Here is a 26875-nt window from a genome sequence, read left to right as displayed (position 1 = left end):
TAACACACGCTCTTCCAGAAGTTTGGTAGGAGAACATTTACTCTCTCAGGGCAAATGGGTAATAAAATGAGAGTAGTGTGAAAAATGGGAATAATAGTATCTACTTCAGAGAATTGTTCTGAGGTTAAAGTGAGTCACATTACATGAAAGGCTGAGGCCAGTGCCTGGCACACAGTAAATGTTATGTAATGGTGGCTGTTGTTTTGCTATTAAAACAGCCACTTGCCCAAATATCCTATTGAAACTGCACTAGTGATTTGCTGGTCACTAAGTCCAATGGACCTTTCTCAGATTTCCTTTCTCTGAAGAACTCAATGACGTTAATGGAGAAACTTGCTTCTGTTTCTGTGCTCACACTGGTTGATATCCATCTGTTCCCGCTCGGTCGCAGCAGACCGTGAGCCTTGAGGGTAGGGACCGCCAGCATTTAGGACAGAGCCTGGCTCATTGTGGTTCTCAGGAAGTGCTGATGGGCTGACAGTGTGCCACCAAGGAAGACATGGTTCTGCTTGCCCTGCGTCCTGGCCTTGGCTTCTCTTCCCCTTATCAATGAGCAGAGCTGCACCTCAGCCCTCTCCTCATCTCTAACCTGGTTCTCTCGCAAATCTCTTTTCTCTGCAATCTAATCATCTGTTCAGAGTCTCTCTTCTGAGCTCCTGTAACACAACCTCAGTTGCCACCTTGATGTCCCGTAGCACCTTCAGTTCAACAGGGCTAACTCTTCACAGCCCTTTGGAAATCAGTTTCCCCCAGCGCTTCCTGGTTTCTGAGAGGGGAACCACCTGGGTTCAGTACCCCAGGCACAAAATCTTGGGATTCACTGTCAACTCCTCTTTCTAGACGTCCATCATCTTATCGCTATACAAGCTACGGATCTTTTGGTTCCAAGAAAATTCAACTCAAACTGACTTAGGCGCAAATAAAAAAATTTCTTACATAACTGGGAAATCCAAGGATATCCTGCTTCCACGCACAAACGAGTCCAGGAGTTCAAATCCGAAGTCACAGAGACTCTCCTGCTTTTCTCTCCTTCAGCTCTGCTTTCCTTTATGCGGGCTCCTTTCTCAGGCAAGTTTGCTCATGTGGCAAGATGGCTGCCAACAAGTCCAGGCTTATACCATATCCTTAGCAACACCAGGAGCAAGAGAGCACCCTGTTCTCAGGTAATACAGAAAAACTCCCTGGATTAGCCTTTATTCTAACTGGACCAGGTGCCAATTCCTCAGTTTCTGCAGCTGGGTCTTGAGATGGAGGAAGTGATGCCGAGTACGCAGGTCTGGGTCTAGGGGTGGAGTCGATTCACCCCAAGCACATGAACAGAGAATGGGGGTGGAATGGTTGTCTAAGAAATACATGGATTCCATCACCAGGAGAAAAGAGGACCTGCGTAGGGCAGGTATCAGCTAAGAAGACACCTGCCACAGTCTGAGAGATGGCAGATAAGGGTCTGAGCAGGTAAGTGACGTAGGCACAGAAAATGAAGAGAAGCATCTTCAAGGTACCCGGGATTTAGAACTGACAAGACTCATAGGAGAGTGAGAGAGGCAGGAATCCAAGACGACATTAATTTCTGGCTTAGATGATCAGTGCGTGGTAGTGAGAAGAGATTTTAAAGGCGGAAAGGTGATGACCGAGTTTTCAGGCTGAGTTTGAGATGTTTACGGATCCTTAGGTAAAGCTGTCCGGTGGATGCGGGTTGATGAACGTGGGGTCACCAGCCAGAGGTGATGGCTGAAGTCACAGAAATGGGTGAAAATGAGCCATGATGAATGTGCATAGTGAGAAGAGGGACAAGACCTGGCCCAGTGAAAACGTTTTAAGGAGCGTGCCAAGAGTGGTTAATAGCCTCAAATACTGCAGAAGGTAAATAAAAGCTAAATTGGTCCCTCTAATTAGCAACGGCAAAGTAACTGGTGACTGGTGAGTAGCTGCACTGGAATGGTAACGGCACAAGCCAGGACGAAGGAGAATCAAGGATGGGATGGGAGCTGAAGAAGCAGAGGCTTAGGGTGAAGGCATCCCTGTAAAAGAGCTTGGCTGTGATGGAAGACAGGCCCGAATACAGCGACCTTTCCCTAAAGCACGTAGTCTTTGTGCTTATCAGTCAACACCTCAGTTGTTTCAGCAGCTTTTGTTTTAAACATATGCGTGTCTGTTCCACATTCTCAACTACAATCTAAGTTCTTGAAGGCAGCAAATGACTTTATCTGTAAGAACTTCATTAAGACCGAGAACAGTACTCCGCTCACAGTTAGAATAAAATACTTGATTGATAAAACATGGATCTGGAGCTTGAGTAAAGGGTGTCCCTACATCAGCGACCCGGTCAAGCGTCTTGGTGCCTGACTCTCCAGTTGTTCTCCCACTCTGGGAAAGAAACGTGTAACAACTGAGCTGAGGAAAGTCCAGGAGAGCTTCTCAAGCTAACACACTGCAAGTGGGCAAATGGTTCCAGGGTGCCGAGCCCCTGGAGGTCCTTGGTGTTTTGAGGGCTGCCTGTAATTTACTGATTTACGGACTATAAAACAAGGCAAAAGGAGAGGCCTGGTTTACACACATTAATCAAACAGAATAAAACCTTTACAGTTCATCACAGGATCCTTAATGGTGGTCAGAATCCGGCCTGCCTCAGCAAGGCCAAGCAATCCCATCTAAAAGAAATTTTGGTGAGTGCTCCGAGCATTACAAGTTCCAGACTGGACTTGACTGGTTCTTGTAGGAATAGGAAAGCAGCACAAGATGGTTATATGAGGTAACGTGACACCAGGAAAACAGCATTAAACTTGATAGCCAAAAGACCTAGTTCTCTATGCCTCTGTCATTAGTTGGGTGCCCTTGGGCTAGCTGCTGGACCTTTCTGAGGCTGTTATTCTAATTTGTTATGAGGGGATAATACCTACTTTGCCAACCTCATTAAACTCCAGTGAATGGCTCACATACTCCTCCTTCCCTCCTCATTGAGAACTCAAACTGGATGTAAAAACACCTGGTAAACTACAGAGCAGGAATGGTGATTTTTAATGTAAACACCTACTATATGCTTGGCACTTTGTTTATTCACTACATACTCACAAGCTACAACTTAAATCACCACTCACTTTTCTGTGACACGCCCCTCCCCCATAACATTCTCCTCTCCTTGGATCGCTGGTGTTTCAGGTATCACATACCAGTTCTAGGGCAAGAGCTTCTAAAGATCCGGATCTATTAAAACACCTTGGCATACTCCAACGTTCTTGATTGATAATTAATAGCACTGTCATCATCAGCAAATCCCAATGGCCACAATTCATGCTCTCTGGAAATAAAAATCCCAGATAGTCGAGTACTAGAGCAGATGCATAAAGAATGACGTAAGTAAGAAATAAGTATAGAGCGAGCTGCTGTAAGTTGTGTGTTGGAATTCCAAGCACAAAGAATGGTACATTTCTCAGCAACACAGGTGAAGTCTGCAGGGAATTTTCAGAAATGGGAGACAGAAAAACTTTATAATGAACACGAGGAAACTGGCAGTCTCAAGCAGAAAAAAATCGGAAAAGCTAAAAAAAAAATGTTTAGTTACTCTGTGCTTAAGTCTTTGAAGGCTATATGAAGTATAATTTGGAGATTACAATGGGATTTGCAAGATTTAATTCAGTATTTAAACGTTCATTTCCTTGCTGTTCCAGGAAAGTTATCAAATTAGAAAATTAGTGAATATTCATATTTTGCTTACGTCTCATCAACTGGTTTTCCCATCCCTGTGCTGACGACAGGGATGATACAGCTCATCATCAGTGTGAGGTTTTGAGAATATTAATTATAAATGGACTGACTTTAGAGGCCCTAAAAAGGGGCCAAGATGTGCAGCGTTAAGGACTCCTCGTTAGAGGCGCCTGGGTGGCTCAGCCGTTAGCGTCTGCCTTCGGCTCAGGTCATGATCCCAGGGTCCTGGGATCGAGGCCCACATTGGGCTCCCTGCTTGGCAGGAAGCCTTTCTCCCTCTCACGCTCCCCTTGTGTGTGCTCCCTCTCTCACTGTCTCTGTCAAATAAATAAATAAAATCTTAAAAAAAAGAAAAGGCCTCCTCTTTATGCCTGAAGAGCCAGATGGGGCCTTATCAAAGGGTGTTCTAGCTGTGCGTGTGCGCACAGGCCCAGGGGATTGTTACTCGGGGCAATAAAAACAGCCGGTAATGTCTGCTTCATTTGAGCATTTATTATTTAAGTGGCTTTCTGCCTCAAATGGGAAAATAACATCTCTAGAAAAAGGAAAACAATGTTTGAAGCTTTCTTTTTGAACTCAAAATGTTAACCATTACTTCCTACGGTCATTAATAGGGCCGAGCTCACTGCAAATGCTACAGACAAGCTCATAGAGCAGAAACGCCACCACATAAACCACTCTCTTTGTATCTCCTTTTCACCTGCTCCTCCTCATACCTCCCTGGAGTAACTCTCAAAGCTTCTAATAAAACTCAACATATGTATTTAAGATGATGCACAGCGTTTCTTGCACTGACATCAGCTAGTTTTGGGAGGGGACCTTGCTTTGAATTAGTTTCAAATGACACATCACGAAGCAAGCCCAGCTGGCGGGGGGGCTACACTCCAACACTGCTCACCCCTAGAGAACCTAGCGCCTGCCAGAAGTCTGTTCCTCATCTTGAAGTGCCCTCCAGCGTTCACTGGTAACCTGCATCCTTAAGTCATGGGTGCACAACAGGGGCTGGTCTGGTCTGAAGGCATAAGTAGTTTATAATTATTATATTAAGAGTCCTAACTGGTTTGTTGGTTATTTTCAAACTCTACCGTCAAAATATTTAGATGACTGGGTGCTCGGAGTCAAGACATGCTATGTTATCTCATATCAGACATTTTTCAGAGGCGGTCTATCTTCTCCAGCCTTCCGAACAGCAGCATCTAGAAGATACTCTAAGGAGGGTTTTTATTGTAAGTTGAAGGGTAAGTTTTAGGAAAGAATATTTTAGAGGGAGTCACTGAAGGCAACCTGTGAGAAACTCGGGCAACAGCAACGCTAACCGAAGTGAACCAAGCACGTGTCCTCACTGTCCTACGATATAAACTATTAAGCGCGAGATAAAACAACATATTGCAACTTTATTAGATTTTTCTATGTTACTGGCTGTTTGGACTCCACAAAGGCCTTAGTAACCTGTCACTCTTAACATTTTCAGGTGTCACAGTACAGAACACACAATCTGATTAGATGGCACCAGACCAGTCAACCTGTCAAACAGAACAACCGTTAACATCACAGCTGTGGTCATTTAATGTTTTTATAATAATTCAATCACAAACACAAAGATATTCAGTATTATGGGCAGGTTCTTCCTCATCCAGGAACAGTTTACCAGACCAGGCCTAGTTAATGAGAGGTCCCAAAGATGCCACGTGCAGGTAAGGCAAAACTGCCTCATATTTAGAATGAGCAAAGTAGCAAGTCTATGCAAAATTACTTTCTCTTTTGAACCCCTATTCCTACACCTCCCTACGTGTTCCCTCCTCAACGTGTCCCATTATCCATTCATCTAACATCCGGACAGGACTCTGTGGGTACTTTCCCAGTGACAGTGGTGTTTAGGGTTTTGGTGGGTTCAGGGGAAGGGGGTGGATGGGTGGATGAATGGGCAAACTGACAAGAGGAGGAGGGAAAGGAAACATTGAAAAACCTTCTTATTTACTGGAACGCTCTTCATGACACCTCTCAGAATATAAACAGGGCTTGCTGTAAAGAAGTTCATTCTGATGACTACAGACTTCTAGGCCTGAGTTACGCAGTATCTTGATCTATCCCCACCCCCTAGTAGATTTTCCTAAAACCTGTGGGACAATCAGGGAGGAAACACATATATCCCTTTCCAATAAGGGCAATGGGACTCCTCCTGGAAGGTAATGTTAAAACCCTGGCTCCTGAGAGCAGCCGCCGCCCGCCAGCCACTTGGGAACGGGCAGTTACAGCACTTTGGAGCCTGTCGGGTCTCGAGTCTGATGTCTGAGGAGCGTTTCAAGTCCACCTCCATTCCATAAGGGGCAGTGGCATTTGGTAGCTGCGGTCAGTTTTCTATCCTTTGATCACGGCAATCGGTCTCAATTTAATGGCCTTCTTGCTGATTCCAGCATCGTGGCAGGTGTTCACCACATCTGTCACGTTCTTATAGGACTCGGGAGCCTGAAGGGGAGGAGTTAAACATTGTAAAAATCTACTTAAAATGTAATCCTTGAAAGCATTAAACTTCATGTGGGATCAAAGAAATGCACATTAAAATAATACTGCGTTTTCTTTTTGGCGTGTGGATCAAACAAAGATGAAGACTGAACTCAATGTTGGTAAGAGAATAGTAAGATAAACCCTTTCACCTTGTTTTTTTTTTTTTTTTCTGTATGTCTCATAATTTCCCCATAGAACATACATTACTTGTACCACTAGGAAAAGAAGTAAATGTAACTGAATAAAAGACACACACTAATACCCAACAGAAAGGAAATGTACCAAATCATCCTATTAGTGGTAATGATCTTTGGTTGGTAGTCACAGGCCATTCTGATTTTATTTCCACAGTTGTCAAAATTTCTGGAATGCACAGCTGTTACCTTCACAATAAGGGAAAGTTATTCAATGCATCTGTACTACTAACATCGTATGTGTGTGTCTTTATGTGCATACACACGGACACGCACACTGTTATTTGAGTTTCCGGCAAGACCCTCTCACACACACCGTCTCTCCCTGTTCGTGGCAGCACAGCTGCTTGGGCCTCCCAGCGGATTCCCGCAGGGCTCTGTACATTCCCCTTGCTAGCTGATCTCCTATACCCCTCCAATTTCTAACTTTCACGCCGCAGCCTCTGGACTCCTTCCAGTGAGTCATGTGCAGAATCCTCTCCCTGCTCCCTTCAGCTCTGAACATTCCCTTCACCTTCCTGTTCTTGTGGAAACACAGATCTCCTCGAGGAGACCCAATTTTCTGAAGTAGTAGGTATTTTCCCTCCTAAATGGGGTCCTGTCATTAGGCCCTGGAGGGTGACGGTGTCCTTGTCCATCTTGGTTCTTTCCAGACCATTCACCATGCACCCTCCTCGGGAGTCTGGTCATCATGTCTCACTCCCTCTTCTTGTCGCAGTTACTTGCTAGCCCAGGAAGCACTCCCTAGCATTACTTGAAGATTTCTTGCTCCTGGCTCATTATCACTCTGTCCTGCTAGAATTCCAAATGGTTTCAATATCTAGGAAGAGGACCCTTTCAGTATCTTGGCTTCTAGTTCCTTGATTTTTGCTCCTTTAATGCTGACCCTGATCATTCACTCCCAGCCAGGGCCATACCCCAGAACTTGTCATAGTGATTACACCTCCTCCCTAATCTCTGTTTCAAGCATGCCAGGCTGGTGATCGCAGCTAGGTTTCCAGCTCACTCCCTCTGTGCTCCATCTCCAATAATCCTTTAACCCCGCTGGATATATAATCTCTTTGCAACACTCTCAACAACCTTGCTTCTCTTCCACTGCACCATACTTGCAAACCTGGTTAAAGTTAACTCAGCGTCTATCTTATGCCTGCACCTGTACAGCTGAATGTAGCTGAAAAACACCCAATCACTGAATTTAGCTCAAGCAGGCCCTTGCTGCTGTCCTCGCTCCCACTCAAAATCTCACCAGGTTGATTACTCTTTCTCTTAAATGGTTATCTCATACCTTCTCCCGCATTCTCACTCTTAGCTGCTGGTACTACTTTCTATTACACTGAAAAAAGAGAAAAACACCAGAACAGAATCTCCATAAAATCTCACCATCTCTTCCCTGACTACCTGCATCCCACCTTCTCTCCTTTTGTTAAGGATTCATTATCCGAGCTCCTAGCGAAGACCAATCCCATCCACTCTCATCTATCCAAGGACACTGCCCCACTAATTCCCCCTTGTTTCCTGCATCATCAGTTTCTCTTCCAGATTCTTCTCATCAGTGTGCACCAGATCATGTTACTCTTCTGCTCAAAATTCTCCAATGTCCTCCCATCACCTCGCTTACAGTAAGAACAGCAAAAGTCCTTCTATAAAGGAAAGGCAAGGACTCACACAATCCGGCGTTCCTCTCTGTCTGACCTCAGGTCCCTCTTGCTTCCTCTTGTCACAATGGCCTCCTTGCTATTTCTCCAACATCCAAGCATAATCTCGCCTTAGGGTTTCTGCACGCGGCTGTTCTCTCTGCCTGGAAAGCTTGCCCCTAGATACCTACATAGCCCCCTCCCTCATTCCCTTCAGGTCTTCACTCAAATCACCCTAATACACCCTATTTAAAACTGCACCCACTTCCTATCTTTTCCCCACCCCTGTCCCATTTGTACTTTGTAGCACTTAATGTCATCTAACGCACTACATCTTTTACTATGTCCTAAGTTTCACAAGAAAGGGTTTGTTGGTGTTGTTCTCTGCGGTACCCCAAGCACCTAGAACAGCACCTGACTGTAGATGTATAAATACGTTCTGAGTGAATGAAAAAATCATATGTAAAACATGCACATAAAGAAAATACCAAACGTCAATAGAGGTTATCTCTGGTTGGTGGAATTTTAGATGTTTTGCTTTCTTCTTTGCATTTTCCAAAATCTCTTAATGAAACAGATGTTATTCTTTTTTTTTTTTTTTTTAGGGAGGAAAGGGGGAAGAGGCAGGGAGACGGAGAAATAAAGAATCTTTGGCAGGCTCAATCTCACAATCCTGAGATCATGACCTGAGCTGAAACCAAGAGTTGGATGCTTAACCAAATGAGCCACCCAGGCGCCCCATAAACAGTTGTTATTCTTAATATCAGAGAAAAAAATTGTTATTGAGAAATAAGGCTTTGTCTTACTCTGTGACTCAGTAAGTCTACTCTTGGGATTTCATTCTGATTATTAAAAATAGCTGGATGGGGCCCCTTGGTGGTTTAGTCGTTTAAGCGTCTGCCTTCAGCCTTAGGTCACGATCCCAGGGATCAAGCACCACACAGGGCTTCAGCCCTGCATCGGGCTCCCTACTCAGCGGGGAGACTACTTCTCCCTCTCCCTGCTGCTCCCTCTGCTTGTGCTCCCTCTCTGTCAAATAAGTAAAGAAAATCTAAAAAAACACCCCAAAACCAAAAAAAACCCCAAACCAAACCACATCAAAACAAAAAAACAGCTGGGAAAAAGCTTCATGCATGAAGACACACATTACAGCTTAATTTATAGCAGCAAAACTTTGGAAGCCACTTAAACGTCCAATACGGGCAAAAACTTACGGTCCTTAGCTGGTAGAATATTTGGCAATCATTAGAAAGTGACACTTACAAATAATATTACGTAACGTGTTAAATTTAAAAAAAGGGGAGAAAAAAGGAAAAGAAAAAAAGGAAGAAAAAGAAATTCAAAAAAGGACCACAAAATGTTTGTAAACTATGATTACAATTAGTTAAAACAAAAAACAAAAAACAAAACAACAACAACAAAAAACATTCAGGGGAAAAAAAGGAAAAGATAATTAAGTGTCCTAGAAAAGGAGGTAACGGTGTGTTAGGACACTGAGTTTCTGCATGATTTTTTCTTAAACTTTTAAAACAAGTTACGCTGCTTCTAGCTTGAATATGTATATATGTATGATTTAAACAAAATCTTGGCTCCCTTGTGAATCAAACAAAACTGTTGTCTCGCCTTTTCAAATTTGCTTTCAAATTTAGATATATAATAGCTACGCAAAAGAAAGGTTAAAATGAGTCAGCTCAAACAATTTTTAAAGTTTAATATGTAGAAAGGTAAGAACGGGTGGCTCAGTTGGTTAAGTGTCTGCCTTCGGCTCAGGTCATGATCCCAGGGTCCTGGGATCGAGTCCCACTTCAGGCTCCCTACTCAGCGGGGAGCTTGCTTCTCCCTCTCCTCCCTGCTCATTCTCTAATAAATAAATAAAATCTTAAAAAAAAAAAAAGAAAGATAAGAATCATTCTTGTGGACTTGCCTTGTAACTAATCGCCAAACAAAAGACAACAATAAATTATTATTGAGGTTATTTAAAAACAAACAAACAACAGTATCTGATAGCAATACCAAAAATTATGCTCTCTGTGTAGTGGTATAAGTCACCGACAGTTTTATACTGAGTATTTATCAAAATTTCACTTACCTCTTCCATAACCAGTTTGGGTGAGGCAACACGGATTGCGATTCCCATATCTGCCAGTTTGTCCAAGACATCCTGGAAATCTAAATTACGACGAGATTTTGCTCGGGACAATGCACGGCCCTAGATTAGGAAAGGAATGAACTTTACAAATTCTGAGCTACAATTTATGTTCAACTCCAGCAATTATTTAAACCTTTGGGATTATATGCCTTTTCCTTGACTTCTTTAGAGTTAGAAAATAATCTTTTTCTGTTTTATCAACCTTAGTGTCTTTTGTTACAAATCTCATCATACCCTTCGGGAAAACATTTCCATCTATACAAAACATTCAATATTGAAAGACGTAGTTTTGTATTTCTGAGTACTATTAATTATCGATTCAATATAAATAAATTGATTTTAATCATAAACAGGTCTGTCATCACAACAATTTGTGCCTTGTGATTTAAAACAGTTTCTTAACCTTAGCACTACTGACGTTTTGGGCCAGATAATTCTATGTCATGTAGAATGTTCAGCAGCATCCTTAGCCTCTACTAGACGCCAGTAGCAAAACTCCCCTCCCTCACTGTGACAATTAAAAAAAAAAAAAGCCTCCAGGTGTTGCTAATGTGTGTTGTGCGATGTTGTGCTGGTTTTGGTCACTGGCTTAAAATGAGGAGTTGGGAGGCAGTCTGGAAATGATAAAGGATCAGAGAAAAAGGAAGACTCAAATATATTTGTGAGGGTGTGTCCTATGAGAAGGTACTCTAGAGTTTCAATTTTCCACTCCATTGCTAGTTAAGCACTCTCATGGCTCAGAACAGGGGTTGGCAAACTGGTTTGTAGGCCAAATCTGCCCTACCCCGTTTTTGCAAATAAAGTTTTATTGGAACACAGTAATTCCCTTGGTTTATGTATTGTCTATGGCTGCTTTTTCACTACAGTGGTACAACGGAACAGCTACTACAGAGACCAGATGGCCCCAAAGCCTAAAATATCTACCATCTGGTGCTTTACAGAAAAAGTTTGCCAATCCCTGGCTTAGAAGATAAGAGGTGATATGGTGAAACAGGTGTGCAATCTACACCTGGGCTCTGATGTGCAAATCCCCCAAATCTTGAGTGGACCTACCTAGAAAGGAACAAATTATGCAAATAACTAGGTCCAGTGAATCGCTGAGATAAGCTGTGACATGAACTTGCGTCAGTTAAAGTTCTATCCATTATGCCAGTGTGGGAATTTCCCAGTCTGGATTTTGTGGACTTGCAGAGATGGGGAAAAGTCCCTGGCCTTACAAGGTCTCCACTAAAAGATACCAGGTGATCTTAGTCGGTTCACTAAACAGATTGTATATTATAGGAATAAATTCAGGTACAAGACAAGATGGATCCAAACTTCAACTTTGTTGGTGCCCAAATACATTTACCTGTCAAAATGCAAAATGACGATTCAAAGCATTTCTAAGTAAGTTTCTCTTTTCCTTACCGCTCCATGACAAGTTGTTCCAAAGGTCTCAGTCATGCCCTGTTCGGTGCCAGTAAGCACGTAACTACAGGTGCCCATGGTGCCGCCAATGAGCACCGGCTGTCCAGTGAGCTGCGGATGCACACACGAAGCAAACATATTACAATTTAGGAAAGCACGAGCTTTTTATGCCAGAGATTTACACTTCCTCTTGCACTGCAAGACTGTGGGAGAAACCTGGGCCTCTAAACACACTGTCTTCACAACTATTACTATGACATTATTTTAATTCTTGGGTAATCAGGAGGGAAGAGGAAGGGAGTGAAAAATGTGAGGACCAGGAAGGCAGCAGAAGACAGACATTGCAAGGGTAAAGCCAAATTCAAATGTCTGGGGAGCGTCATCAGGAAGACCCATCCCGGGCAAGGCGCCTGACCTCTCCAGGTTCTGGTTTCCTCATCACAGGGAAAACGGAAACAGGCTAAGGGCCCTTCTACCTCTACCACAGCCGCATACCAAGGGAAGAGGAGACATGAACAGACTGAGTTTAATCTTAATCTTGCCTTCCAATCATTCAAAGGCCTTGAAAAGATCACCTTTATGGGGTAAAAGAGTCTCCATGCGGGATGTTTTAGACAGCTCACTGAGGGCGCAGAAGAAGGGGACTCACTGCTTCAGGGAAGACTGGAAATCACTGTTCTCAGGGAGGACAGATTTTTTCCCAACTGCTAACTTTCTGTTTAAATTCACCCATGTTTAGAATGACCCAACTCATGCCCCCACAGCTTAAAACCACAAATGGCTTAGTACATACTTGGTAATCAACAGCAATGAGGGGGTGGTGAGGAGGGAAAGCGCGGGTGGACCCCTTCCTGTGTACCAACAGTGTCCGTTCCTTCCCATCCACCACGTGCTGCTCTACTTTGGCAATATTGTGAGAAACGTCATAGATCACGTGCAGGTCCAAGTCATCAGGGGTTGTGTTGAAGACCTTGGCAAAAGCCTAAGAGGAAAAGCCTAAGTTAAAAGCAGCCAGAACCAGCTCTTCAGAACTCACCTAACTGATTTCAGCTAATCTGTTCCTATAGGGAGTGAGGGATTGAAGAGCTCAAATATAGCAGTATTATTAATCTTCACATAAAAGACTGGTGGACAATCTCCACACAAAAACCATCTTTTACACCTCATCGCAAATTCCACTCCATAAATTCCAACTCTGGTTGAAAAGCTGCTGGGCTACTTTTTTTTTTTTTTTTTTTTTAAGATTTTATTTATTTATTTGACAGAGAGAGAGACAGAGAGAGAGAGGGAGCACAAGCAGGGGAGTGGGAGAGGAAGAAGCAGGCTCCCAGTGGAGCAGGGAGCCTGATGTGGGGCTGGATCCCAGGACCCTGGGATCATGCCCTGAGCTGAAGGCAGACGCTTAACGACTGAGCCACCCAGGTGCCTCTGCTGGGCTACTCTTGATCTCACCCTTCAGAACAGCTTCTTCTTCAGCCTTCTCATCGTCGTGAATGCACTTGTATCCTATCTGCTGCTCGAGGCAAATTCTAGGAATGATTCTGGCTTCTTTTCGTCTCTCACTCCCCATGACTGATACCCTGCTGACTTGGTTTAAGGAGACATCAAGAGCCTGAACACTTTGCCAGTATTTCCAGTATTTATTATAGATTTCGAAACCTGGATTCTATAGGCTCTGTTTTAAACTTCCTCACAAGTAACAGAAAAGCAATTTCCACTGTACCTGACGGGTTAAGAAGGTCATGGAGGAGCGGTTGACCCAGGCATAGTTCCCAGCTGCTGCCATCCCCTTCAGGTAGTCCTGACCCTCTGGGGAAGCGATCCGAGCACAAGCCAACTGCCGGTCATTGACTATAATCTTGTCTCTCTTCATGGCTTTTTCCATAGCTACCAGTGCATCTGGCAAGAGAGAAGCAGGTCTAAAGCGGCCGCTTTTCCCTTTATAATTCAGATTTATTGCAGAAAAATAGGCTACATTCAAACCCATTTTTAAAAAAGCAAATAAAATACAACATTTCCTTTGAAGTGTTTCTAAGTTCATCTATTTGCTTGGTCGAGACATAGTTACTGAGAATCTTCTGTCGTGCTGTGTGACACGAAGCATGTGGGTTACAAAGCTAACACCTTCCCTGCAGGAACTTGGAAAGGGAATGAGGTGTACACAAAGAGCAACAACACGGTCTTCGTTTCTCCTTGTCTGGCATGGGAATGAATGAGTGAAGTAGTAAGATATATTTTATTACCATCATGGTTTTAAAAAATAATCTTTTAGTGACTTAACAGAAAAGAGTTGGAGACAAGTTGCTAGAACAGCAGGAAAATCAGATCCATGGCAAAGTGTAGAGACGTACTTAGTAGAAAGTTCAGAATTACTAGTCAGTGCTCCATATATTTGCTAGATTAAATATTCCAATGGTCAGGCTGGCCCAAATTATTAAATTCCCATAGGATGAAATGTACACACAAGGATGAACTATATCATACACAAAGTTTATGATAATTTCCATGTGTCTGTATACCTTCTCATAAATTCATAAATCCTTTCACACGTCCTATCAATCATCCAAAGTGACCTCGTTGCTAATCCCCTGCCTTCTGCTTTTGCTCATGTTGTCTTTTGGTCATGAATGTCCTTTGTGCGTGACTGCCCAAACTGCAAACACTATGTGTTCACCACGTCACTGCCAAACTCTTTTCCCTAAACACTTTCTATACACTGTTCTATGGTATTTTATCAGGTACTACCTTTTCATTTCAAGAAAGAGACAATTTGAGGGCAGGTCCTTGCCAATTTCATCACTGAATCTACTATAACACTTAATCTTGCAGTACAAGTATGTGAGATACATCTGCATAGGTCGTAAATGTACAAATGAAATAGTATGTGTGAAGTATTTAATCTCCTATGACAAAACCATGTGAAATAGTAAAAACCCATGCAGTATAGATCCCGAGTCTTCTCTCTGAAATTTCTAGTTGGTTCCCCATAAATGCCTGTTTGAGCACTGAGTCAAAAATTAGATCCAGACTATACCTGTGGCTACTTGGTGGCCCAAGCCTCTGCTTCCACTGTGGATCATCACACACACCTGTCCCTTATGGTCGATGCCCATTTTCTTAGCTGCGTACTCATTGAAAATCTCATCCACAACCTGGATTTCTGCATAGTGGTTGCCTGCTCCCAGGGTTCCCAACTGCAAAAGTAAGAATGTCTGATAAAACAGCTTCTATTTGGCTTTTAATGATTTATTGATTGATTTCAGAGTTTACTGATTGATTTCAGAGAGAGAGAAAGAGCGCCAGTGTGCATGCACAAGTGGGGAGAGATGAAGAGGGAGCGAGTCTTCAAGTAAACTCCCCACTGAGTGGGGAGCCTGAGATGGGACTTGATCTCATGACCCATTAGATCGTGACCTGAGCGGAAACCGAGTCGGACACTCAACTGCCTGAGCCACCCAGGCGCCTTGCTTCTATTCCGCTTTTAAAAAATCCAATAAAAAGCAAATTGGTAAAATCAACCGATAACAAAAAATAATCACGGTGTTTTATATAACAAAGAAATTTCTAAGCCTCAGAAATGCTTCATGCATTTAAAGCAATACACAATAAAAACATGGCAGGGTAGCTCCTGCAGTTTATTGTATCATTAGCTGCTTGACGTATATACAAATACATATTAAAAGCTTCATAAACCAAAACTCACACCATTAAATGGCCCAAATAGGACATTTTAAACGTTGTGGACAGAAGGGTCAAATTTTGGGATGAACTCTGGTGAATGCTGACTCTTACACAAGGTCCAAGTTCAAATGATTTTTGAAACATCTATGAGTTCATTGACACCTACCATTATTCACCACTGAAAGAATATGTCCCGTAATTGGAGTTAACAGATGATTTAGGCACCACGGCACAGAAGTGCTGGAAGAGTCTTTAGAGGCTGCCTAGTTTTAACTACTCCGATTTTCGATTAAGAAAACCAGACTCAGAGAGGCAAAAGAGACTTGCCCACAGTCACAGTGGATTAATGGCAAAGCCATCGCCATTAGCTGTAGATTTCAAACATGTGGTATATTCTTATCTCATGGATGCCATGAACTGACAAAGTATGTCTTTTCATCTCAGACTCCAGAAAACTCTGCCAAATCTGTGCACTGTCCAAGTATGTACGTATGTAATTTGGGTGTATATTTTTAAGCCTTATAATAACATCCCATTTTTCTCCCATCCATTTCTAATCCAACACATCTTGTTTTATTTTATTAACATCTACAAGTTCCTAACTGCTTTTTAAAAGAGTAAGAATGAAATATAAACAAATCTGTGTTCTTTTTGATATACTGTGGAAAACCTGAGGATGTATTTGCTACACAGAAGACATTTCCCCCTCAACAGAAACACAGAACCCCACCCATGAACACGTCGCCCCTCCCAAGCATTACCTGAGGAAGGCCTCTTTTCTTAGCCCTTGCGGAGACCTTGTTGGGGTCGGCCTGCAGCATCCTTCCGTACTCCTCACAGTGCTCCTTGTCCTCAGCCCAGGCATAGCCTTCCCTCAGGGACCAGTCCACACCCATCTCCAAGGCCTCCTCCAAGTCTCTGAGGGAATAATAAGGTCCGGTCATCTCACAGCCAAGGCAGAGGAAAAGCTGAGATGACCACATCTCAAAAGGGCAGAGGGAGACAGCCTGTTTACTCTCGCCTGTGTACCAGGCGCTGTGCTAGATGCAAAGTTTATGCTCTCTGCAACTCCAGTTTTTTTGAGGAAAGCAGCTACATAAATTGCGATATAAAAGAGTAAGGACCATATTAGAGATTATTATAGTCCTTTAGACATTTATTCAGTCCCTTGTACTCTTCAAATCTTATTTGCATTAAATTTGCCTCTCTGAATGGCAAAGAAAATTTGTAACTGTCATCAGCTATCACCACCCAGCACTAACTTTACCACAGCTACCCAACTTCAGTCATAATTTATGAAAAATTACAGCCAAACAATAAACCTACGTAAATGCCTTCAGGTGGCACAGGATAAATTTTAAGGTATCTTTGCAGAAATACTATACGGCTTCAGTGCACATGCATTTTGAAGGGGCACATACATTAAATTCCTAGAAGTAAGCAGCCTTGATCTTCATCTAAGGTCCAACCCTCCCAACACACTATCTGGAAGGTTAAATGGTCAATGTCATCTCCTCACTATAACCCATTTCAAACATTATTTATGATACAGGACAGAATTCCTATCTAAAATATTTATGGAGATCTCAGAATTTATGCTTTTCAAACCAGGGTTGCAATGTCAGGGACCACGTAAGTCATAGGTCCTCCAAGTTTATCAGTTTACTCCAAGTTTTTTATTTTTGTATTTTTGCTGGAGGGAAGCCACAGACTAGCTAATGGCTAGAGACATATTGGTATTAACGTATGTACGTGTTTGTAATTAGAATGCAAAAATCATGCGAATTTTAACGATAAAACAGAAGATGCCAAAGAAACATTCTTGTTAAGCACAGGTTCCACAAAGTTTTAGACACACAGCTTTGCAGGAGCCAGGACAGTACTGTCAATGGCCATTGAAAAGGCAGTTATGCTGTGGCCTTCAATTTCATTCTCTACCGCTGAAATACTTAACATCCTCGCTAAATATGCAACATTCAGGGCTACCATTCAAAGAGCAAGGTCGTGGCTAAATACAGGCTCACTGACAAAAGGCGGTTCAGAAGACAGCCTCTGAAGCCAAAGGATCTTTGGTTTGAATCCTGACTTTACTTATTAGCTTACTATTATTTCTTTAAACCTCACTTTCCTTTCTTGTCAATTGGAAATAACATTAGGGTTATTATCGAGATGAAATGACGGGACAGACGTATATTATAGCACAGCGCCTTCCATGTGGGAAGTGCTCAATAACTGTCAGTAGGTATTTCTCTACTATAAATTCTGCCGTGTGTCAAACGTTGTTCTAATGAACATCACTTGACTAATCTCTCTAATCAATGTGGGGGGGGACCTCATGTATAAAAGAACAATTCATTACCACTTCATTAAAGGTGACTGAACAATCCCCATCCCCTAAGCATTCTATATTGGGTATGAATGTGAGGGTCATGTGGTTATTTTCCTTCCCAATCCGTGTACTGGAATCTTGTCCTCTTACTTGGCACTCATGGGGATGACACCTTTTGATCCCACCCCGACAGGAATGTGGTCAAACATAGCTTGGGCAAGCTGCTCCTTCACAGGCTGGACATCGCTTTCGTCCAAATTGGTTCTTAGCAAGCGCACGCCGCAGTTGATGTCAAATCCGACGCCACCTACGGAACAGAGTAGTCACAGATTAGCAAAACCACGTAGCTGGGCAATGTTACCTGTGCTTTCTCACCATTAATACAGGGTTTGAAAGACAGCTCTTCTTTTAAAGATAATTTTTTTAAAGTAGCCCTCAAAGTAGGTAAAGTCTGATGCCATCAACATTTAAAGTAATGTACATACTACAGGTACTTTGTGGGCCACGAAGGCGGTAATGAACGATGGGTATTATCTACATTAGAGATTAAAATGTGAATTATATGCTTCTTTTTTTGTGGATCATTTTTTTAAAGATTTTATTTGACAGAGAGCGAGCCAAGAGCACGAGTGGGGGAGGAAGGGGCGGGGGGGGGGGGGCTGAGTAGGGAGCCCGACAACAGGGGCTTGAACCTAGGAGTCCAAGGTTATGACCTGAGCTGAAGGCAGACACTTAACTGACTTGAGCCACCCAGGCACTCCTTAATTTTGTCTTTTTGGGTTTACTTTGTTTTCTTTCTCTAACTTTGAGATGGATGCACAGATCACTAGTAATTCAGTCTTTCTTCTTTCCTAATTTATTTCAGGCTATATATTCCGATCCAAGTATGGCACTAACAATAACCGACAATTTTTAGACTAATATTTTTTATCATCATCAGTCGCAGTTATTTTCTGTGAGATCAGTTCCCACTATGATCTCTCTTCACCCATGGCTTACACACACACTGCTTAATTTGTAAATATATAAGCTTTCCCCCTAGTTGTTGTTAATGACTTTCCACTTAATTCCACTGTGGTAGATAATACATAACAGTGGTGCTTGAGTGCAGTCCAGAGAGGCTTCCAGGTCTCTAAGACTGACTGTAATAATGCTAATGTATTAGCCTTTCAAATTTACTCTCTCAAGTACACAGTGAAGTTTTCCAAAGGCTACGTGGACATAATGAAACACGTCCCTGCATGTTAGTATTTTAAACATTTCTCGGTCTCGATTTCTGGCAAGGTAAACATTGATAAAAGCCTTTGAGATCGACCCTCAATCCAAAAAGTTTGAAAACTGCTGTTCTGTAATTTCTATGCTTTAAAATTTGAGACCCAATTAATGGCTCTGCAATGTGGTCAATTTTGATATACGTTCTGTGTGCACTTAAAAAAAATGTGTATGCTACAGTTCTTGGATGCACAGTGATGTGTGTGCACACACACCACACATATATATTAGCGATCAAGGTGTTAAATTTGTTAATTTGACATCTTTACTGACCGAAATCTGCCATTACCTCAGGAAAAAACACAGCTAAATGCTGGGCTCATGTATTTGTACTTTTTCTCTGGTCTTTGCCTCATGAATTCTTACTGTTTCAGTAACTTTCCTATGCTTTCAAACAGATGTGTTTCCGTCTTTTGTTTGGTTTTAAAAATTTTATCCAGTCTTTCTTGTTATTCCTGGCAGAGGACTGAGCTGATAAAAGCTTGTCCACCATTGTTAAAGGCAGAACTCTCAAGATATAATTTAGACTTTCATTTCTTTTTCAGACGCTAAAAGCAAAAATACTGCTTTTGGTGTGACATATTTTCAGTGAAAGCAGAAAAGATGTATACAACTAGAAGTTAATTGTAATGATGATAATGAGGGCAATCGCTTATCCAGTACTTCCTAAGTGCCTGCTTCTGTGCTAAGTAACTTTTCATAGCTTAGCTCATTTATTCCTCACAGTAATGCTACGTGGAATTAACATGACTAGCTCCAACATGCCCGAGAATTAACTGGGAAACAGAGAAGACACATAATTTGCCAGCAAAGTGTTTCAGTATGTTTTGTAGTCAATGTCTAAAAAGTGCCTGGCATATAGGAGGAGCCCAAATAATTTTCCATAAATGTATGATTTACTTGATATTTTAATAGCCTCTGAGTGTCCACAATTAATCCTCTCAGTAAACGAGGGAATAAGAAATGACAGACCATGAGACTGAGAGACGTCCATACTCTATTTCAGAAGGACTATGCTTCACACCTGACAGCAGACGTGCACAGTGACCTTACCTGGGGATACCACTGCTTCGGGGTCATTCATATCAAAGGCCGCCATATTCCCAATAGCAAACCCATAACCTGAATGGACATCAGGAAGCCCAATAGATCGCTGAAAGAGAATCAGAAAATGAAATACAGCTTTCTCAACCTGACAAGACCACCTTAATTCTCATATGGGCTGGGGGCCGAAGCCTTCCCCAAATGAAGGTTCTGTTTTTGTGAAACCTTCTCTATTGGTGGAAAGTAAGTATAAAAACTTCTAATCATAAACCTAAAAATAACAGGGGGGAAAAAACCCTTTTAATAAAGTCTGACCATTAACTAAAGAAACGGAAACAGAAAAGCCTCAGTATAACATGCTATAGGAGGGCAACATACTAACTTTAAAGTAGTATTACATTTTAAGTATTTATTGTTTTATTTTTATTTATTTATTTTTTTTTTTTTAAGATTTTATTTATTTATTTGACAGAGAGAGAGACAGCCAGCGAGAGAGGGAACACAAGCAGGGGGAGTGGGAGAGGAAGAAGCAGGCTCATAGCAGAAGAGCCTGATGTGGGGCTCGATCCCAGATCGCCGGGATCACGCCCTGAGCCAAAGGCAGACGCTTAACCGCTGTGCCACCCAGGCGCCCCTAAGTATTTATTGTTTTAAAAAATATTTATTTATTATTTCAGAGACAGTGAGTGAGAGCAGGGTGAGGGTGAAAGAGAGAGAATCTTAAGCAGACTCCCTGTTGAGTGTGGAGCCTAAAGCAGGGCTCCAACCCGTGACCCTGAGATCATGACCTGAGCCAAAATCAAGAGTTGGATACTCAACCAACTGAGCCACCCAGACACCCCGAAGTAGGATTACATTCTAAAGACAATCTTTAGACATGGACGAATTGTGGTCATGTCAGGCTAAGTGAAGGGAAAAAGGTCCTTAGTGTTTAAGCAATCACAGGCAAATGTAATCCATCTGCTGGTATGAATACTGTACACTTTCTACATCTGGGGCCTAAAAAAGGGCCCTGACCAAGGAAGAATGCAGGTCAAATAAGTTTAAGACACATGCAGACACCTAGACACCTAAGAGCTCCCTATGTGCACAAGCCATTTCTCTTCCTTTTCCTCCCAAGTGCCAGCACAATAAATGGTATAAAGACCTCAAAAAATGTCTGTTGTATGGATTTCACACCTTCCTGTGATGGTGGAACCTGAATGTTAGACTGTGGAGGGGGCCTCACTTGCACCTCCCAGGCCTACCTGTTACCACCACCACCCTCCTTTCCCAATCACTCCTACAACACCTGAACTGTCCTTTCTCCCTCCCCACAGATCTAACCCTTAAACTTCTGTCCACTCTTTCTCCAATCATCCTCTTGAATGTGGCCAGAGTGAAACTTTCAACGGTGGTACCCCGTGACCCAGGAATAATGATGTACTGTGATGAAGAAACAAGAAAACAAAACTACTTCAAAGATTTTCAAATGCTTACAGGTTCTAGCAAAAAACAACCAGAAACTGAGATGTTATCCAGACTCAATTACTTTTTTAAGCTCCATGGTTATTTCTAGAAGTTTGAAGGTCACTATCTAAGTGACACCACTGTCAGTTAGGCCTCGTGATTCATCCACTCAGGGAACTTTGAGACTAAGAGAAAATATAAATGATTCAAACTCTGAACGTGGACTCACATGAACAATCCCAGGCAGGGCTGCCACATTGCCAATTTGCTTCATGGCTGGCAGGAAGCCACCAACACCTGAAGACAAAAATTCAGTATTAGAAAAGCGGATGCAGTTGATTTTTAGCATTAAGTATCTTCATATGTTTCTAGCTTGCATTAAATGAAGGGTTAGTGGTCAGAACTACCGGAACAATAAAACAGGAGAGGACATTTGGGGTGGAGTGGGAAGGGAGCTTCATCGAGGCAGCACGTGCACAGGAAGGTAGCGAGGACAACTGGAGTAAACGCAGACATGCTGTCAGCATTCTGTGCATACCACGAGAAAGTTCCCTGCAAACACGGTACTGAGAGATGTGAAACAACTAATAAACGTTATGTTGCTGATGTAAAAAAAAAAAAAAAAATCAACACTGGTTTTACTCTAAGTGACAAAGAAGGGCAATGCAGAAGAGCTGGCCAACACTGCACTGAGAGTCAGGGGATATGGGGTCCTAGCCCCACTCTATCACTCGGTCATGGTGTCATTTTCGGCTAGTCAGGATGTCCTGGTGGGGAGATGGGTGGGAGCTAAAAATAAAAGAGTTAAAACCAGGTTCCATTTTAATACTATCATCACCATTAGAGCATTATATTAGAGCTTTATACACTTACCCTAAACACTGCTGCAGTTCTGCAAGGTAAGTGTAACCAACTCCCCTTTACAGATGAGATTAACTGAAGTTCAGTGAGGCTAATCAGTGTACAGGTTAAGAATATGGACTTCGGAATCAGGCACTCTTGGATGTGCGTTCCACCTCTGTCACTGAGAAGCTATGCAACTGGACAAATTAAAACTACTTAATGTCACTGAGCCTTGCCTTACACATCTGTAAAATGGAGACAACATCTTTGAATTACATGAGATAATCTACGTAAAGCACCTGGCACACAGCAAGTGCACAATAAATAGTAGCTTGTTACTACGTTAGCTGCGAAACCAACCAGGTCCACCCAGCTCCAAAGAGTTTCTAGAAAGCTAAGTGGCTAACCATGTGATCACAAGTAAGTAACAGGTTTTTGGTCTCATTTAAGTCTTGATTATTACCTGGCAATACTTTTGTATTTTTAAATTATAATTGAGTTACCATTGTCATGCCACAGGGAAGATACTATTTATACGGCCACATGTAAAACTCTAATGTACTTACCACCCCCTCGACAGGCATTCCTTAATTCCTCAAACATTAATTTTTCCAGAGCATCATTCACGTAGAAAACTCCTTCAACCTGGTACCAACGAAAAGGAAAAACTATGAGCACATGCCCATGACATATAGACAATGGATAGAATACACATACTGTACATAATATTTTACTTTATTCTTTATGAAACACCTGCTCATTACCTTAAGCAGAAAACTTCCTAACAAAGACTACGAGATGTTCCTATCTCTACATGTCTTAAAAATGTATTTTGCAGTGTTCACAAATTGTTTATGCTTCTACTCTTAAAGCCACATTTAAGAACTGAACAGGAATTTTTTGCATGTGTGATAAAGAAGTCCTGGAGGGCCTGGGTGGCTCAGTCGGTTAGGCATCTGCCTTCAGCTCAGGTCATGATCCCAGGTCCCAGGGATCGAGCCCCTCACCCCACTCATGCTCCCTCTGTCTCTCTTTCTCAAATAAATAAATAAAACTTTAAAAAAATTTAAAGAAAGAAAGGAAGAAAGGTCTTCCAACTATGCTCTCACCAAGGCCAAAAGTCCTACTATTCTTGTGCTTCTAAAAATGAGTGGGTCTTAATAAACAGATGAATCAAAAGATTCTAAACATAAAAATGCAGTTATCTGACCTTAGTGTATTTTTTCTGTTCCTAAGACAAAAGCATATTACACTTTATTGTGTCCTACGCTGACTTACAAATCAATACTTAGGTAAAGAGTTAAAAAAAATTTTAACATGTAGCTACGCAGCTCTGTGCCTAGTTCTAGAATCTATATAATTTTAAGAGGATAAAGGAGCTTGACAAAAAAAATACAAAAGGCAATGGAGGATATAATTATGTAACACCAAAGGCCAGAACATTTTTATCAGATATCAAACATTATGAAGGAGCTGCCCACTGAAGGAGAAGCAAAGACTTTAACACTTATCACCTAGACAAATTTCTTTCTTTTATCAGAAAGGGGACTTCTGCTTGAAAAACAACACCAGTTGAAGGAAAATGTCTCCAGTATAATTTTCTAAGGGCCACATTTTATCAATTGACCAAACATTTACTGAGGACTTATTATGCTTTAGGCACTATACTGGTCACTAGGGGAATGTGTAAGATCCTGTTTTTTTTTTTTTTCTTTTTAAAGATTTCATTCATTTGTCAGAGAGAGGGGAGGGGGCAGGCAGAGGGAGAAGCAGGCTCCCGGCTGAGCAGGGAGCCGGATGTGGGACCTGATCCCAGGGTCCTTGGATTATGACCTGAGCTGAAGGCAGACCACCCAGGCGTCCCTAAGGTCCTGTTTTTGAGGAATTTCCAGCCCAGGATGCAGCCCAGACTAGAAAATTAAGAGTGCAATGAGGCCAGCACTATGATAGGAGTGCTATGGAAGAAACTGAGGAAGTGGCTCAGCGGCTGAGGAGGCTTGACAGACGTTCCCTGTTTGAACCAGCTCATCAAAGACAAGGGACATCACTGGAGCTGCAAGACATTCAGGAGATATACAGGAGACACAAAGATGATATAAAGTTGGGAGGGGAGTGTTTTAGGGAAGAGAAATTTTTAGTGTAGCATGTGAGTCTTACGGGAGGAATGGAGATCAAGGAGGATAGATACAATAATTATTATGAAATTCATTCATCTCTCAAGAATGGGAACACAATTCAAGCTTAGGATAAAGGTCAGTTAACTTTTTAAGAGCAGTACACTGAGATTTCAAGTCTCCACTCTTAGGGGAGAAATGATAGTAAAGTGTCCTACAAATAGTTAAACCATAACTGCCTATTGCCAAGATGAGACTTGCTCCTAGGCAGAACCAGCAGCAGTGTATCAAAAGTGAAGCCAGAATCACTACCAGACACTGACAGTGTATTATCATGACCATCATGTCATGGTTATTTCCTACTCCTTCATTCAGGGAACCAGATTCCATAAACAGAAACCGGCTAAACGGAAAAGAGCAAAAAGGAATCTTACGACCATGGCCTTTTTCTCCTCTGTGTCTAGCTTTGCTCATGGGGACACTCAGGAAGTGTTGATACTGAGTAAAAGAGTGGAGTGGCTATCAGGAACTCTTACCAAGAAAGACTCACAAACCTCCCGTACATTCACTGGGCATCTGAAGAGAGCTCAAAAGGTATTTAACAACATATGCCCCAAACCTTACAAAGGACTGTGTTCTTCACTTTAATGGACGATAACAGGCACAAATGGCAATGAAGCCCAAGAGAAATAGTGAACCCAGACTTTCTCACTCCCTGGTACTGGGTTCCAAGTCTCCATCCGAAATACATTATTCTCTCAGAGGAAAGAGAAGTAAAATGGGTATCAAGTCCTGGCTGAGCTTCTTACTAGATGGCTAGAGGAAGCTGTGTCACCAACCCATCCCTAGCGAAGTGAGTATTAAAAACAAACCACCTTGCCCTGTGAACTCTCTAGACCGCTGCGAGAGACAAAAACGTTTTATTAAACAGTGAATGCTAATAACTTGCTTCAGCAAACAAAGGTCTGTAAACGTCACCCTGATGGCCAGCATGACTCAGGAACGGAGTTCCTGTCCCAGCAACTCCAACCTGGACAGGCTGTGCCACCGTGTAAAAAAACCACTAACGTCTCTAAAGCTCGGGAATGTAACATCTTATGGTGCGTTTTTTGAGACTTCTATGCGAAAACGTTTTGCAAGCGCGAATTTGGCGTTCACTTAGGTTCCGCTTTGGGGACCTTTCCCGCCGGGAGGTGGGGCTGGCTGGAGGGTGGGAGCGGGGACGGTCCCCGCGCTAAGCCAGGGGTTGGGAGGGCGAGGGGGAGGCCGGGCCGGGTGGGCAGGGAGGCGCCGCGGGCCCCCGGGAAGGCCCCGCCACGGGTTCCTGCTTCCCCGCCTCACCTGCATGTTGGGCACGAAGCCCTTCTTGATTCTCCAGCAGTTTTTATTGATCTTTTCCAAGAACTGCAGCTCATCATTATAGCTGCGACTCATGGCGGCGACAACGGTGGCGAAAACTCCCGGCTCCGCTTTGAAGAGACGCTGCCGCGCTGTCCCGCTGCCTGAAGTACCACCTTCCGGAAGACAACGCACAGGCGCGGTAGGCTCCGCAGCTGGATGGGCGACGGCAAGCGCCGAGGCTCGAAACTCCTGACACCAAAATCGCTTTTCTCTCCTTAAGTTAGACTGCCCTCTAGTGTTTAACTTTTTGGATATTTACTTGTCCTCTTCCACGCTTAAAGCTAAACTAAAATCAGTGTTTTTAGTGGGATGTAGTCATCCTTTGTTTTGTAAGTGATTTTCAGCACTTGAAAAACGCACTGAATCTGGATCCGGTCCAGCTGCTGTAGTGAATATCTGCGTGTGATTTGCACAGCAGTGAGGGAAAAAAGATGTGTGTAGCCGAGAAACGGGTTTAAATAAATATAACTGGACATTTGTAGTGTTTCAGAATGAATTTGTGGATGCATATTAAATAACTTTTCTGTCGGAAAAGAACATTCCAAAGAATGAACGTGACAATTTTTTTTAAAAGATTTTTTTATTTATTTATGTGACAGCGAGACAGCCAGCGAGAGAGGGAACACAGCAGGGGGAGTGGGAGAGGAAGAAGCAGGCTCATAGCGGAGGAGCCCGATGTGGGACTCGATCCCACAACGCCCGGAACGCCCGGAACGCCCGGAACGCCGGGATCACGCCCTGAGCCGAAGGCAGACGCTTAACGACTGCGCTACCCAGGCGCCCCTGAACGTGACAGTTTATCATTTATTCCAACAAACACCGATGGGAGTGGTTGTTATGGCCAGATGTGCGCCCTAACGATGAGTAGATCGTAGATCGCAGTCCCTGCGGACAGCGGGGCTTCCCAGGTTTCCCTTCTTGGACCACTAAGGACCTGCGCTCATGCTCGTTTATACGCCTGTCTCTAGGTCACAGTAGTAAGGGATTTTTTACACGATTTCGGCTTCTAGTTCTACCTCATGTAAATAGCAGTGACTTTGGAATCGGTAAGACTTGGATTCCATTTCTACCTCTGCCTTGTACGCAGAGATGCTTTACCAGCCTTGAATGATTCATCTCTCTTCACCTTTGTATCCTCATCTGCAAAA

The 26875-nt window shown here is 42.7% G+C and overlaps 1 protein-coding gene across 1 annotated transcript; it reads right to left on the bottom strand.

Moving 5' to 3' along the window:
- Positions 1–5079: 5079 nt before the first annotated feature.
- RTCB (RNA 2',3'-cyclic phosphate and 5'-OH ligase) lies at positions 5080–25850 on the bottom strand. The gene is made up of 12 exons (XM_045779770.2): positions 25668–25850; positions 22779–22857; positions 21599–21666; positions 19930–20029; positions 17755–17911; positions 16037–16193; positions 14629–14788; positions 13318–13493; positions 12388–12576; positions 11595–11705; positions 10128–10247; positions 5080–6171 (listed from the first exon to the last, which is right to left on the bottom strand). Exons 1-12 carry the CDS (start codon positions 25758–25760, stop codon positions 6064–6066), a joined length of 1518 nt encoding a protein of 505 aa, XP_045635726.1. The 5' UTR covers positions 25761–25850; the 3' UTR covers positions 5080–6063.
- Positions 25851–26875: the final 1025 nt, after the last annotated feature.

The sequence above is a fragment of the Ursus americanus genome, chromosome 17 (assembly GCF_024610735.1).
Source record: "Ursus americanus isolate L20-20 chromosome 17, mUrsAme1.1.p, whole genome shotgun sequence".
NCBI lineage: Eukaryota > Metazoa > Chordata > Mammalia > Carnivora > Ursidae > Ursus > Ursus americanus.
The sequence above is the reverse complement of the archived record's forward strand: the minus strand, read 5'-3'. Positions and strand labels throughout refer to the sequence as shown.